Raw genomic sequence first — 15,793 nt, 5'->3', positions numbered from 1 at the left:
TACTGCCTATATCTGGGATGAGATTAGAAACACTGAGATTAGAAAACTTAAAAAACTTATATAATTTCTAAAGAGAAAGAAACTAAAATACTTTCAAACTCTACGTTTAACACAAACCTTGGAACTTAAATAGGCCTGTAGATGTTTGGACCAGTACTTCGTCAGGCTTAGCTTCTTCTTCCCAAGCTGGCACTGAATTGGTTTCTTTCATGCTGTTCCATTGATCTTGAAAAGAATCAATATATTTTTATTATACAAGAAAGGTATGTAAATTGTAATGTACATATATTTATATGTAATAACAATACACATAGAATTCTGATAATACGATAATTAGTTAATTTTGATTGTTTCTCCAAAAAAGGCATCAAATGATTCAGGGTCGGCAATGCGCGTGTGACGCCCCTGGTGATGCAGTCGTCTATATGCTATGGTGACCACTTTCCATCATATGGGCCACTTGCCTTCTTAGTATAAAAGAAATAGGCAAACAGTAATATACAATTACCCCATTTCTTCAGAAAGTCTTCACTGAGATCTTGCCTCGCTGGCACTGGTGGCGGTTGCTTCTGGTGTGCACTCTTTCTCAGCTGCCATTCCGCCAACTTTTTCCTGAAGTCTGCTGATAACTGCTCTTCTGTAGCCACCGGACGGGATGCTAGGGATATCAAAATTACTATTAGTTCACGTCCCATTTTTGGTGGTATTAGACGAGGCCAACGACCAAACGATCAGCGTGGTCATATATTGGTCGACAGTCATTTAAATTCCGACAGTCAAAACGGAATTTAGAAGTTGAAGATGAAGAAGAAGAATTCGAGCGAGAAGTTAACATCAAACAGAGTAGCTGTTCGTTCATTTAAAAGATGAATTTTAAAAGCAATTTTATAGAAAAACCTTTTATAAAACAGTATTGCTAGTTTCCAAGTGATAATAATGATGTTAATTGTAATAATATCTCAAAATATTTTATAGCTTAATCAGTATAATCAATACGTGCCAGGATTGGGCACTCACAATTGTATTTCCCGCGTCTATCAGAGAATTCCCTACGAAGTCTCGACTGCAACGCTGCGTAGTCCCGAGCAATCTCTTCCCTCATGCCTGTAGCTTCGCATCCGCTACTCAGGCCCTCTGTTTCTGAAACAAGATCACATCATTATTATCATCAATATAATTTATATGATCATCATTGAGAAATCGTTTCTTTTTTACATTACTATAAATGAAATGTTCGTCTTAATCGAGATAATTTGCCCTGCCAACTGGTGGTCTGTGTCCACTTGTATCTGAGGTGAGATATAAAATACCAATACACTGAAATCAAATTCAAATTCAAATAATTTATTCAGAAATTAGACCTTCACAGGCACTTTTTCTCGTCCATTTTTATATTTATAGTTATTTCTCACAAGCTACAAACTACTGGCATTTCGGAACGACTACTGCTGAGAAGAAATGCCGAAAGAAACTCATTTGAACAGTGTTGGTCCCTATCATGCCAGATTGGCTTACCGTTATTGTTTCTTACAATGTTTTTTTTTTCTAATAATATATAAAAGTACATAATGTACATAGTCAAAAGGTATATCAAAACAGGTTATGATTGTGATCCGAGTGCTGATTATAATATATATATATATATATATATATATATATATATATATATATATATATATATATATATATATATATATATATATATATATATATATATATATATATATATATATATATATATATATATATATATCGATGTGAAACAAAATCCATATATACAATGTATATATTGAGGTTTGAGGTTAGTGTACCAATAGCAATGCTATAACGTATTTTTATTCTTTTGGTTGATCTATTTGGTGGGTTTTGGTATTTGGTTGATTCACCGATATTCTGTGGGTTGATTTTCAACGATAAAATATGTGTGTCTGCATCACAGATTTTAGAACACTATATCTGTGGTCTGTACGTGGAATTAGTAGGTACTAGTTCGGAGTACCTACTAATTCTATGGGTCTGTATACTTCTTTAACCATAATCGTATCTTGTTTACATTTTTTAATTCTCTACTACAAGACAGGTCCAAGCACAAGGCTTCTTGACTTCTTTCTGCTTGACAATCAGTGTCATGATAATGGATTTTTCAATAATGTACGTTGTATAAATATAATATTTTCATATCGTAACAAAATTAAAAGATGAATCTTGAAACCCACAAAATTAGAAAGAAATAATACTTAGTACAATGTAAGTACTTGTTTTATTGTATGTAATTCTTCCGTTTTCATTATGTGAAGTTTATGTATCGCATAAACTGTAATATGTCAATTCTTTTTATAGACAAATATAGGTACCTACTTATTAAAAAAGTCTTAATTATTTCGGCCCGCTTTTCTTTGTTAGGTCATGATCACAGGTCATATTACGACTCTTTTCCTGCAAAACTTTCCCTGCGTGAAAAAAGACACTTTTTTGGTCTCCCTAGAACTAGACCTTGTTTCACTTGCATTTCCTTCAAGAATTATTATAACTCAACGTGTCGTATCAAATGGCAAAAAATGGTTTTGCTTACAGTTTTCAACACCTTTTCATTAGATTTTCATTCTATCCAACATTTCAGCAACATATCGCAAAGGCTGTTAATCAGTCGTGTATCATATTTGGATGATATATTGATTTCTAGTATATTTTTTTGTATTTAACAGGTGGCAGTCAGAGTTACTCAATGATCGACTTACTATTTGTAGCTTTCCTGATTATTTTCCTCGTGTATCACTATGTAAGTAACAACATATATCAATCACTTACCGTAACAGTAATTTTGATGAAATAATCTACAATTTACCAGTGTCATAAGAAACTATTCATATTAGTATTTAAGATAATTTTCTCAATTCTTGTTTTTAAGATTTAATTAACTAACTACCATGTTTTAACGAACTCACTATATAATGAGGCATTCAGTAGCAGCTGTAACCATGATAACTTTTAGTGTTTTTTAACCAATTTCTAGAAGTATTTATCAGTTGAATATAAACCTACAATGAAAACCATATGAAAACAGAATATAGAATAATATAGAATAATACTGATTACTATAAAATCACATATCTCTCACTTGAGCGTCGAAGCCTTCCATTATCTTACAACACATCTTGCTCCTTTACTTTCTCTCCTACCTTCAAATCTAATTTTTGCATAATCAATATTTTACATCGTAGCCAACCAACCCTATAAATCTTTCTAGACTAGTACAAATATCGAGTGCAACACTGCCGCCTCTACCTATCTACAGATCTGGACGGGGAGCTGCGGGATGGCTTGTCGGAACAGCGGTTACAGCCGATTCAGTGGTATGAGCGGCCTGAACCTGCCGGCCCGCCTGCCCGTCGAATCTGGGGCTCCTAGTAGTAGCTGTGTCTGCGAGTCCTGCCCTTGCGCCTTCCTTGAGAATATTCTCAGGTCAAGTTTTGCACAGTTTATCTATCTGTACTAATACTAGTCATTCGCCGCGAACTTAGACCTTGCGAACATAATATTTTTTTTTTTACAAAATTGTAAATATTTCATAAACGACTGAACCGATTTTGATGCCCCATTAATATTAATAATTCTATTGGCATATCCTACATACTTTTTAAATTTTGTCAAAACCCGGACCAATGGTTCGAAAGTTATCGCGTTACAAATATAGATACGTACATTCAAAAAATGTATTTTTGCCCCAAGTATTAGTTTAATTATAATTGCGAAAGTCTGGATGTATGTTTATCACGAGGGCCTATTTAGATTTTGGTATGTATGTAGACACTCGTTCAAATATACCTAGGTTACATTTATCAATATTTAGTCAAATATTAAAAGACTATATAACGTGAGTGTAAGTACTATTATACAGTGCTAGTTTACTTTATTCATAAAGGTGTCCATCGATCTTGACATTGAGGCGACAGCAACCAGTGCAATTAGCAATGCCATTACTTATCAACTTAGTATTTATGTTAAACTTTTCACAAATTAGTATTTAATCGTAAAGACTAAGAATTTTCTTTTTTAGTTTGTACTTAAATTAAATTGTAGCTACCTCCGCTTGTGCTACAGAGAAATTTTCCTCATCTTTTCTGTATCAATTTATTTAATTATATTTGCATCTATATTCGGTAAAACGTGTAGGTCTAATTCATTTTGACTATTTGTACTCATGTTTTTGGCAAATAAATGTTTTCTTTCTTTCTATCAATGACAATGGTTAAGCATGATGAACTCAGTATGGGTTCACAACGAAAGAATTTCTTAACAGTTTACTACACAGACATTAATTTTTGTCACGCCTTGTATCTGTAAGATCTCATTGACGACAATAAAAACTTTTGTCAAAAATATATATTTAAAAAAAATATTTTGTTTTTTTTCCAGGAGATGCCAACCGGCTACAGACGTTTGCGAACAACGTATGGAAGTAATATCAGTTTATGTCGCTGGAATTATGAGAGTGGTAATTTTAGCATCGTTTGGTTACTTTTTCATTGCATCGGTTCTAATTTCCTATTGTATGATGAAACGGTGGTCTAGTGGTCAAGAAACCTGCATGTGATCAAATGGTTCCAGTTTTGAATTCGAGTCAGTTATCTAGTTTGTATACTTCTACTGCCATTAGATGGTGGTATTCGTAAAAATAATATCTATTGAAAACTTCAATAAAATCTGACACTAATGTTAAGAGTAACACACTTGGTAAAATGCTTCAGGCGATAAAATTCAAAAATTCAAAATTCTTTATTCAATTTAGGATGATATACGAGTACATCATTTATGTAAAAAAATTACTTAAACTATTACTTATTTATTTACGTAAAAAAATTACTTAAACTAAGTCTACTGCCGGCTTCCGAAGCGCAGGTGAAGAAGAAGCGGCGCAACAAATTTCACTGCAGCCTTTTCTCCAAAGACATCAATTAACAAACGTAGGTCTTATAATAAATAGCGGAGCTTAGAGTCAGCTTCCCTTCTTTTTCTTTTCCACTTGGCATGATGTTCGGCTACAGGGTCTGGGATAGCCCCTTCTGCCAGGACTTCTTCTGTTCGGTACATATTTTGTCGATTTACGCAAAACAACGTAGGCGGCACTCCTGGATCTGCTATACTCGTATCAGGGACATGAATTCTTTATGCAGTCGAGATTCGTAACATCGTACATCTAGCACAGCGTTGTCACGTCCGTGACGTCATTCTCTTGTGTCGCTTGGCCACGCTTCACTATCATACAAAAGGACATATCTTATGATGGTACAATATAACAATTAATTTGTTTTAGGTTAATGATGTCTACGTTACTTTCTTGAATACAATGGATTCGTCACCAACTCAAAGACAAGCGCAGGTAAAAAATACTTACTTTTAATATTATCGTTATTATTAGTAAATATCTTCAAATTTTGAAAATTCGGCTCTGATTTGATTATCAGCCACGGTCGGTCTGACTTAAGCAATTATAACACAACCAACGGCCACAGACTCTGGACTTTGCAAACATGTGAAGATCTTCATTATATCGTTTCAGAATGTGAAGATACCTCTTGTTTTCATTATGCTAGGCAATATATGAGAAGGTACCTTCTCGTATATTGCCTTGCCTGCACCGTACCGTACCGTACCATACCGTATACAATTAACCAGTTTTGTTGCACCTGCAACGTATGCCGTGATGTTTTCGTATACCTATGTGACTTCACCGATAACAGATCCAGAGTTAATATGGCCATATTGTATGTCTAACTATGAAATCAATAAATCTCTCGTTTGTTTTAGCTCGTCTCTGACAAACAAACATACGAGTCAAATCATAACTTTACTTTTGATCGAGACAGAAATGAACATAAACCAGTGATTAGACAAGAAACAAAACAAAATACATCAGCATCACGGCTACCCAAAATAACAGAGTTGGCAAAAAAATTAACGCACAGTGATACCACAATAAGAAAAGGTGAACGTTTAATCTATATAGAAAGATAATTACTAAGTAGCTGGCTTAAACAACTTTTTTTGTTGTCATCTAAACGTGTATACAAAATTTCAGCTCAATCGGTTGAAGATATCCACTTCAAAATTGTGTTGCATTCCACAACGAATAAACATAGTAACGTTTATGTAATTATATATTGCAATTTAATTTTATCTAAATCTTGTAATTGTATTGATGTATACTGAGAAAAAATATATAGGAGTATTTTTAGGGTTAATAAGGAGTATAAAGATTTGCTTCAATGTTTTAATCTCTGTAAATAAAAAGAAATATGTTTTATTCAGATATTCAGAACCTTCAAAACAAAAACAAAGGTACAAGTACAGAAGCTGGAACCACAAAAAACGTGCAAACGGCAACATCTGCATCTTCAGGATCTACTTCGACCCCTGGAACAGGGGAACAAGGAACACCCGATGTGCCCTCGACATCACCAAACTCGGCACTTCAGTCGTCATCCGCAGCCAAGTTACAACCGGGATCTACAACATCAGTACCTACTTCAACATCGACCCCTTTAACATCAACACCTAAATCAATATCGACACCTACCTCATCATCGGCACCTACGGCACTAACTATAGCAACATCTCCGTCTCGACCGCCACTACCAATAGCATCACCGTCATCGACAGCTAAGTTAATGTCAGCCATCAAATCTGCATCACCAGGCAAATTACGTCATAAATCGGCACCGACTGTACCAACAGAAGCTACGACATCATCAACAGATGCGCCACAAGATGATTCATCAACAGCGGACTCCTTGGCAGTCTGGTCATATAATACGAGTAGTTGTGCAAAATGCGCCGCAGACGGTCAAGTATGCGGAAGTAATTGTCCTACTCGTAAAAAAATTTGAACTTTTTTTAAAATTCACTTGGTAAATATAACTTGCTAATTTCTGTATACTTATGGATTGTTAATGAATTAAAATAAAAGAGGCTGTTGTTCACAAAAAATAGAGACAGATCAAAATAAAACAATAATATTACGATAAATATTAGAGAAGCTACTTTCTGATTATAATGACACCATAAGATTTAGACATTGCTTAGTTTTATAAAGTAAAAGGATCCAACAGGACAAATGATTTAGGAAAATGTAACGGATTTTCTTGCTATATTAAATCATGTAAATATTGTTTTACTTTTCAAATACATAGACTTTGTTATATTACTACTGCATTTGTTTCTCTTTGTCGGTCTTTCGCTACCATTAATTGGTATTTTTTTTCTATTGGCTTATGTATGAAATTTGTAGGTACGAAGTACTTACTAAATTCGATAAGGAACGTTATAATGTACTTATTTGAGTCTATGACTGATAGGTATTCTAGGCGGTCCGTAGATGAACAAATAAGAAAAAAAAAATGAAATAACTGGCGACAGTCTAATTTAGATAGATAAACTCTTTATTGCACTATTCACAAAGGAGTTATAAGTTACAAGATGTTCAAACATAATGAGTGCAAAGGCGGACTTATCGCTAATGCAATTTCTTCCAGCCAACCTTTGGATGGAAAGAGAAACAAGTGAACTAAGAAAGTGCAGTAAACTTTACAGTATTAAATAAATAGACAAAAAAAGAAAATATGAAGATAAAAAGATTTAGGAGAAAAATATAAACATACAGACAAGCGTAAATGTTGTTGTTATATAACAATGAATTAATATATAATAGATTAAAGAAGACTAATATAATTCAGATGAGTAGTCATTTTGAAGTCATTTTATAAATTGGACAGCGCTTCTCTACTCCGTAACTCCCTATATCCGATCGTATTCTTACAGTCTACAAATTTACTTTAGTTTTTTTTTTATTTCTTAAATACTCAGCATCAAATCGAAGCTACACAATCCACAAGATACATACATATAATAATGAACATGTGGGCCTTCGAGCCGGATCAGGCGACCGCTGCGATATTTTCAGGATAAAGATGGATGCAAACAGCCTGCTTTGATTTTGACAATGACAGTCATAAAGCATGTGTTATTGACGTATGCACCAATAGATGAAAAATAGGAAAAATATTATAAATGTAAATATCTACTTCTGTCTAAAAATACAATAACAAACATGATCGACATCAAACATTCAGACATGTAACAAAAATAAAACCCTTTAATAAAAACGGAACTTAGGATCAATTCAAATGAAACAATGATGTTTTTTTACATATCAGCAAGAAAAGCATGCCAACCCGTGATCGTTCAGGTAAAATTCTTATATTCGATGCTGTAGATTACATCGATGCGTTAGTACAGGATAACTGACCTAATAACTGAGCTAATGGTACGTTGTCATCGTGGCTTATAGACTGCTACAATACCTAAAATCTCTTCAGCACTTGGACTGCAAAGCCAGAGGACAGCATGAAAATAAACTTCAAAATTTTTGAAGATTCTGACTGTGATTTTCCAATCGGCCGCCTACCTGACGTGAATGGTACTATTGCCTATTAGCTACGTGTCTTTTGTTGCATATAAGGCAACGGACCTATTCTAGGGCGGCACCACAATCTGCCACGGACCTTCTATATGGGGTCTGACAGGGGTTAAGATACAACATTAGTGCTTCAACAATGCTGGACAATATAGGTGTTTGGGATTTATTTTTGTCCTCATCACCTATTGGCCGACTGGTAGAAAAAGACTCAGGCTTAACTCCGCCTTTTATGTTTTTAACAGGGTAGTTAGAGTAAACTGGAAGGTCACATTAAACTGTCTGATTGCCTTAACATAAAGTATAATGGTAATTGCTTTCAGAATTCTTCCCGTGTCCTCTGGTATGTTTATCGATACTATTCATAGCTATGACCGCCGCTGTCTGTGCATCGGTGAGAAAACCTTCATATTTTAGGCTTTTCAAAGTCACTTCAGTCTAGTTACTCAAATTTTAGATTACACGAAAATAAGTAACTTGAAACAGTCCAAATGATAAAATAACACGCGAAACGTCACATAAATAAATGAATAAATAAATAAACACGACGAACGAACGAACGAAATAAATAAATGAATATATTAGGACAAATCACACAGATTGAGCTAGCCCCAAAGTGAGTTCGACTTGTGTTATGGGATACTAACTCGGTTCAGTGGCAAGAACCTTACCACTGCGCTACCTAGGTCGTCATACATATTATTATAAGCTTACAATTCGCATTACACGAAGCGGATAGCATTTCTAGCATTTTGATATTGAGGCATCTGGTCGCACTGCGTTGATAAGCTGCTTTTGTCACTCACTTCGGACACCGGGTGTGGAGTTTCCCTGTCCCCTATAACCCTGCTAAGCTAACTCTGCTAGTAAACACTATTTAGAAGTTTTCCTATTATGTTTTACGTAGATAGAGAAGATAAGCTTAAAGATGATAGGGCTATGCTCAGCAGTGGGCAGAAAAATCTTGAAATTATGATATTTTGTATAAGATTATTCCAATATCAGTAACTATACTTCGTATACTTGCAGTGTATGTTTGGACAATGTCACAATCCTAGAAGGGTCTCAATGACACAAGGAGGGATACTACATAATCGCACCCATGTTTGCCCTATGTGTAACGTCTACAACACATTAATGCAGTAAGCTTTAATTTAGTTCCAAATTATCCTGTCTGTTTGTAACGTGTACTGATAACTTTTCTTCTTTCCATGTTTTTATTATTATTTTCAATTAGTTAATTATTTTAATGATTTCTTATTTGTATTTTTCAGCGTCTATCAGCGCATGGTAATTTGATTTTAATTGTTTATTTAGTATATATGTTCGCCGTACAGTGTAAACAGTACTTTTATTCGTAGATGAAAGATAGTCTGTCTTTATCCATTTACTCTTTGTACTCGTACGTATGTATGTATGCAAAGTTTCAATAATAAATTAGACATTAGACAGCTGTGAAACTTGCATCAAATAGTAAATAATTTTTTGCATGATGCGCGCACAAACTTAGGTTTAATCTATGTATGTATTAGATAAATCAGTTCCAGTTTTATTATTAGATATATTAGTAATTTTAAAACAATTACATAATTAATTTTACCATTTAGTTTTGCGATGAAAATACTAATCTACAATCACCAAGAGTGTCCATTGACGTGAGAGACCGTCGAGAATCACGGAACGAAGTATACACAAAAAGACCGTCTGGAGAGATTCATTCATTAAAATCACCTCATGATATTAGGGAACGGATACCATCCCACCAAGATTTTTTAGAAAGGAAGCCGAGTGTACAATTTGAAGAGAGAAGATCAAATCCAACAAATACTATGGACAGTAAAATATCCCCTAGAAACATTGCACAAAAAATAACGCCAATAGAAACAATAAATAAAAAAGAAACATCTCCACCTTCAAGAGAATCGCCTCCGCCTCCCATTGCTGTTTCAGAGAAAAAATCGTCTCAGGAAATTAAAGAAAAACCAGCAAAAGAACCGAAGTCGAAAATGTTTAAAAAAGGAAAGGATCAAAGTAAAACAAAAACGGACAAGGGTCGTGGCTTTGGGCTTTTTAAAAGGAAATCTCCAACGATCGCGAACAATTGTGAAAAATGTAATGAAAAAAACGAAATTTGTGTTGATAGTTGCCCAAAACCACCAAGTATGACTTCAGTGAAGACAGAGTCGCGCGGATCGAAAAAGAAATAGTATATCCTACTAAAATAATCCTAAAACTTTAAATTGTGATTTTGACAAATAAATACGCCACGAACCCAATGGTCTGAATAGAAACATTGCATGTGGTAACATAATCATATGAGATGATTTTAGTCTTTTGCAATCATGTATCTAGAAATAATAAAGTTTTATTATTACTATCAGTGGCTTTGTATTCTAAATACCTTATTCTATTTGTTGACATTTAATGATTTTTAAATACAAAATGTGTATTTTGTATTATATATATATATTTCGAATATGTCCTCATTATAAAGTTAATTGGATGACACTTTCTAAATCCCATTTATACCTAGTTTATTATTTCTTAATGTAATTCAATGTAATGTAGCTTTCTTCAAGAAAAACGAAGTTTCATAAACTTGCACTATATCCTACTCCTCCTAAAACCCCTTCCATACGACACAATCTGATTGCCCAATTTGATTGCCGATTGAATTGGGTACAATCTGATCGTCAGTCCACACGTGCACAAATATATCGCCAATTTCAGTATTTGACTGTGCAATCCCAAATCGGGCGATGCCGACCACCCAATGACCTTGAATTCCATATTCCGTCCACACGACCCAATTTGATTGTCAATCTAATCAAATTGGGCGTAAAATTGGTTCGTGTGGAAGGGGTTTTAGGAAGAGAATTTCCGATATATAAATAAGCCAGTTATTACAAGCCAATCCATCTTAGTGCTAAATTTCATCTGGATCTGCATCTGCTATGGACGTATGTAAAAACATACAGAAACAAAAAAGTTCAGTTTTATTAATGTATTTGTATAATAATGTTTAGAAAATAGCTTTTATAGATTTTACTAATAAATGCGAAAGATTGTGAGGTTGTATGTATGTTACACTTTCACGCAATATCTCCTGGAAGGATTGTTTTGAAATTTGATACACGTGTGCAATGAAACCTAGAATATTACTTAGGTACTTTTTATCCCGAAATTCCCACAGGAGAGAAGCCCCGGGGCTCAGCTAGTCCTATATTATATATTCTATAGACGCCACATATATTTTTATTTTATATGTTTCCTATTGTTATTCACACTGACCAGTTGTATTACTCAAACTTATGTGATTCGATGAGGGCGTCGCTGCTGTTGAACAAGTCTATTGTATGAAAATAACATTTAAAATATAGTCACGTGAACGGACCTGAATTTTTTTCTAAAAATTACTTTGATTATACTATGAAATTAATATTTACTCCGTTCAACAGTACCTACTGGGTAATTCCGTGGATTATACAATGTATGTGTGTCCATGGAATTAGTAAATCTGTAAGTACTTACTAAATCCATGTGTGTATCATAGATGAAAAAAGAAAAAAGCACCAAAGAGATACAATTTCTTTAAAAAATCTCCCACGGTGATCTCATCACAGAATTGGTACTACGAAGTACTTATTAAATCCAAGGATCTCATATACCGTGTCAAACGATGTCTCTTTGACTTAAGACAATTTGTATTTGTATATACATCCTTCTCATCCTGCAAACATGGTTTAAACTTTGGTACTAAAATAATTAATTTTTAAAAGTAACTAGCAATCACGACGCTTAGCGTCTTAAAAATTACAAAAACAAAGAAGGCTTATTCAGTATCATTATGTATGTATAATAATATAAACCATCATCGTCTATAATGGACGCAATAATGGATTTTGATATCCGGGGTAAGGAACATTTAATTATAACTGTGATTACAAAATAATCCCATTATATAACCGTACCGGGGATTGCTTCTGAATCCTATAGTCATATTCCTCATGGCTGAGGGTCGTGTCCGCTATGTGGAATGAAATACGACTACTTATTGGGTAATAATAAATGGAGAGGTATGCCATATTTTCAATTCCACACTCTATAGCTGATAAATCAACTAGAGTTCAAGTTTCCTCACTATGTTTTCATAATTAGTGGTCTATTTAATACATACGTGAGTCAGATTTGTATACGTATTCATTTGGCACGGCAAAGTAAGTTCGAGACTTGTGTTATGGGATACTAACTCAACGATACTATATTTTATAACAAATACATATATAGATAAACATCCAAGACCCGGGCCAATCAGAAAAAGATCATTTTCCATCATGACCCGACCGGGGATCGAACCCGGGACCTCTCGGTTCAGTGGCTAGAACCTTACCACTGCGCCACCGAGGTCGTAAAAAGTAAATAATAAATTTCCCTTCGTTTTCAGACATCAACAGATGCCCGGTAGCGTGTGTCTTGAAAATAGGTATATTTATATGCATTGGTATCTCGGTTTTGGTAAGATTGGTCCCTTTTTTGCAAACTATGTTTTATTTTAATGTATTTTTTCAAGAAACTGAACGAAAAATTAATAACGAATAATTAATTGGTAGCAAGCTACCAATTAAGGAAAACAAAAGTAAATAGTGGACTAGCCAAAAAGTAGGTGCAAGAATAGTGTATGTATGATAGTCTGTTACGGTTAAACCCTGAACCTAAAGTATAGGTTTAGCCATAAAGGTCAAAAATCACACGCTCTGTATGTGATATTTGACCTAGCGTTTGTAGCTCTCATTTTAGATTTCTGTCTGCTGAAATTAGGCAGAAATCACGACGACATTTCGAATTAAAAAACTCCAAAAATCACGTTACGAACCACTTTGTTATCTGTTAATAGGTTGATGATTTAATCTTGTAGAGTTTTAATTAAATTAAGACCTATTTAATTTCTGATCTGGAGTATAACGTCCTTTTCAAGCGCATCTTAAATAAGAACTGAACTTTCAGTGTGTACCACTCCTGAAGCCTCATGGACAGTCGCGCAATTACCACCGGGGTAACACCATGGGCAGGGATGCCTTGTGCTTCTGTTGTGACGCCTGTGGCTGGGTGGCTCAGTAAGTCAATCATCAATATTTTTATTTTTATTAAAACTAACGTGAGAAGGTGTGACATATATCCGCGGCGCACTCATACTCGTCGTGAGAAAGGTCTTCTGTAGGATTAAAACTACAGTTGGCTTTTCCATCGATAACAATATGTGAGTGACCGCTTTTTTCATTAACAGTATCAATATTTTTACTAACGTCTCTATCTAATTCCGAGTAACAGAACAGCATCGCTTTCTTACATGTTCATAAGTTTTTATATAGGGCTATTTATTTATTTGTTCAAGCTTTATTTACCAACATAGTATGTACATGGGCGGACATCCTAATGCTAAAAGCATTCTCTACCAGTCAACTTCTGTGATACTTTGAGTTTGATCCGTTTGTCTGCAACGCATTTGAGATTGAAAAAAATTACAAGATATAAAATTATCTCAAATGAGTTACAGACATCACCGAGTAGTTTTCCGTAATCGATGTGTTTGTTTCTTGCAGTTTTGTACGCTTTATATTACATATAATAGAATATGTGATTAACTCAATTATGTCAATCTTCAAATATTGTGTATCAGTGGTAAGCTTTCGTAAAGTTATTCTAATTGCATCAGTTTTTATTGCACAAATCGTAGGATTTACGACGCAATATAAGGTTTCTGAGAAGATAGATTAAGGAATTCTATATCCATACTTCCATAGGTACTAGGTTAGAGAAAAGATTTGTATTTTTGTTTTTTTTTTGTTTCTTTGTTTGTAATGAATAAACTCAAAAAATACTGAGCTGATGAAATTTGGCACAGAGATAGACGAACTCTTCAGGAGTAGTTTTTTTTAAATATTGCACCCGAGCGAAGCAGGGCGGGCAGTTAGTAATATATAAATTAATAGCGGCCAATTCTAGATTCGCATGGATAAAAGCATTACTAATTATATACCCCAGCCTTCCTCTTGAATCACTTTCACAAAAATCCGCATCAAAATCTAAGTATACATAAGGTCAGACAGACCGACAGCGGCAAGCGACTTTGTTTTATGCTATTTAATGTGATAGTGATGAGGACGCAGTATCAGGATATATACCGTCGGAAGCGAATCGCAGGGCAAAGCTCGTGTTTATTTTTTCTAATTTGTAGATACTAATATCGGTTACAATTAATTTTAGATTTCATCCAAACTTGGAAGAAATAAAGGGAATCATGTAAATGAGGGTGATGTATGCCAAAAAGGAATAGAAATTAATAAACAAGAGAAATATAAAGCTCAGAAGTATAGAAGGCCTAAGAATCAATGCAGAGAAGAAGAGTGTCCACCATCAGATGATGATGTCTCTGTCTCACCATCGTGGGAGACGGAATCAGAATCCTCTGATTCAAGTGGTCATCCGAATTGTGATAGATGTTCCAGATCATTAAGTGAATGTGTAGGTGATTGTCCAGTTAAAGCGAAGCACTGTGATGCTAGCTGCACAAGCGAAGTTGAGATATTACAAGCGTAATAAGTATGTTTACATAACAACGCTTGTTTTCTTGAGATTTTCAGTTGCAACGTACAATAAAATAATTTGGACAAGAACTTACTAAAGAAGTTTGAAGTTAAATATAAAATTTCGATTCCATGTTCAAAGCAGGAAAAATAAATATATATTTTACTGTAGACATATTTAGAGCAACATTACGTTTAGTTACAAACATTATGGTGATATTCAAGACACAAGGGAAATTTTTTAAATGTTCACTTTACTTTTACAAATATTTTTTTACTAAACACATCTCTGTTCCGCGATTTATATTGAAATTGACGAAATAGTACTTGATGTTTTTCTTGTGATCATGAAATTAGTAAATACATTTTGAGATATCCTGTGGCTTTTTCTTCATAATTTCTTTTTGTTCCATATGTCGTCAATTAATTTCTGTAAAGTACTGAAAATAAATTTAAAGAACCTTTAGATGTAGGTAAATATTATAAGATCCGGTATAATATTATAATTCCAACAGTTGTGAGAGTGGATATAAAGACAGATTTAGATGCTACCACAGATATAAGAACAATTTAATATGATGTATAATCCCTGGATGGTAAACGGGACGTGACGTATGAAAACCTCCTTCTTTCTTGAAGTCGGTTACAAAATAGAGCAAAAGTAGCACTTGTAGCACCACATGTAGGATACTTTTAGTATTGGTTATCGAGTTGATATTGAGTAGCATGAACATCA

At 34.2% G+C, this 15,793-nt stretch overlaps 4 protein-coding genes across 7 annotated transcripts in view; 3 read left to right on the top strand and 1 right to left on the bottom strand.

The window, feature by feature from the left end:
- The window catches only part of LOC128672445 (uncharacterized protein), a 43,141-nt gene that overhangs the window by 5,572 nt on the left and 21,776 nt on the right, over positions 1–15,793 (bottom strand). For 2 of the 3 annotated variants that reach the window (XM_053749592.1, XM_064436159.1), the window contains 3 exons: positions 1,018–1,140; positions 509–658; positions 118–225 (listed from right to left, as the gene is read on the bottom strand). In XM_053749592.1, the coding sequence (XP_053605567.1) occupies positions 118–225; positions 509–658; positions 1,018–1,140 (381 nt within the window). The remainder of the gene's footprint in view (positions 1–117; positions 226–508; positions 659–1,017; positions 1,141–15,793) is intronic. The other variant, XM_053749593.1, reaches the window with a different exon arrangement.
- On the top strand, positions 2,100–7,185 carry LOC128672446 (uncharacterized). Of its 2 annotated transcripts, none has more exons than XM_053749594.1 (7): positions 2,100–2,247; positions 2,706–2,779; positions 3,248–3,462; positions 4,417–4,495; positions 5,315–5,380; positions 5,809–5,986; positions 6,310–7,185. In XM_053749594.1, exons 2-7 carry the CDS (start codon positions 2,726–2,728, stop codon positions 6,885–6,887), a joined length of 1,170 nt encoding a protein of 389 aa, XP_053605569.1. In that variant the 5' UTR covers positions 2,100–2,247; positions 2,706–2,725; the 3' UTR covers positions 6,888–7,185. The 2 variants fall into 2 exon arrangements, with proteins under 2 accessions (XP_053605569.1, XP_053605570.1); XM_053749595.2 differs by having other exon boundaries at positions 2,101–2,247; positions 3,296–3,462.
- On the top strand, positions 8,016–10,835 carry LOC128672449 (uncharacterized). The gene is made up of 5 exons (XM_053749597.2): positions 8,016–8,245; positions 8,797–8,867; positions 9,503–9,615; positions 9,748–9,763; positions 10,081–10,835. The coding sequence occupies exons 1-5, from the start codon at positions 8,224–8,226 to the stop codon at positions 10,678–10,680; spliced, it is 822 nt and encodes a 273-aa protein (XP_053605572.1). The 5' UTR covers positions 8,016–8,223; the 3' UTR covers positions 10,681–10,835.
- LOC128672450 (uncharacterized) lies at positions 12,128–15,433 on the top strand. The gene is made up of 5 exons (XM_053749599.2): positions 12,128–12,387; positions 12,918–12,988; positions 13,478–13,587; positions 14,074–14,152; positions 14,738–15,433. Exons 1-5 carry the CDS (start codon positions 12,357–12,359, stop codon positions 15,068–15,070), a joined length of 624 nt encoding a protein of 207 aa, XP_053605574.1. The 5' UTR covers positions 12,128–12,356; the 3' UTR covers positions 15,071–15,433.

This window comes from Plodia interpunctella, chromosome 9, assembly GCF_027563975.2.
Source record: "Plodia interpunctella isolate USDA-ARS_2022_Savannah chromosome 9, ilPloInte3.2, whole genome shotgun sequence".
NCBI classification, from domain to species: domain Eukaryota; kingdom Metazoa; phylum Arthropoda; class Insecta; order Lepidoptera; family Pyralidae; genus Plodia; species Plodia interpunctella.
This window is presented reverse-complemented; position numbering and strand designations above follow the sequence as displayed.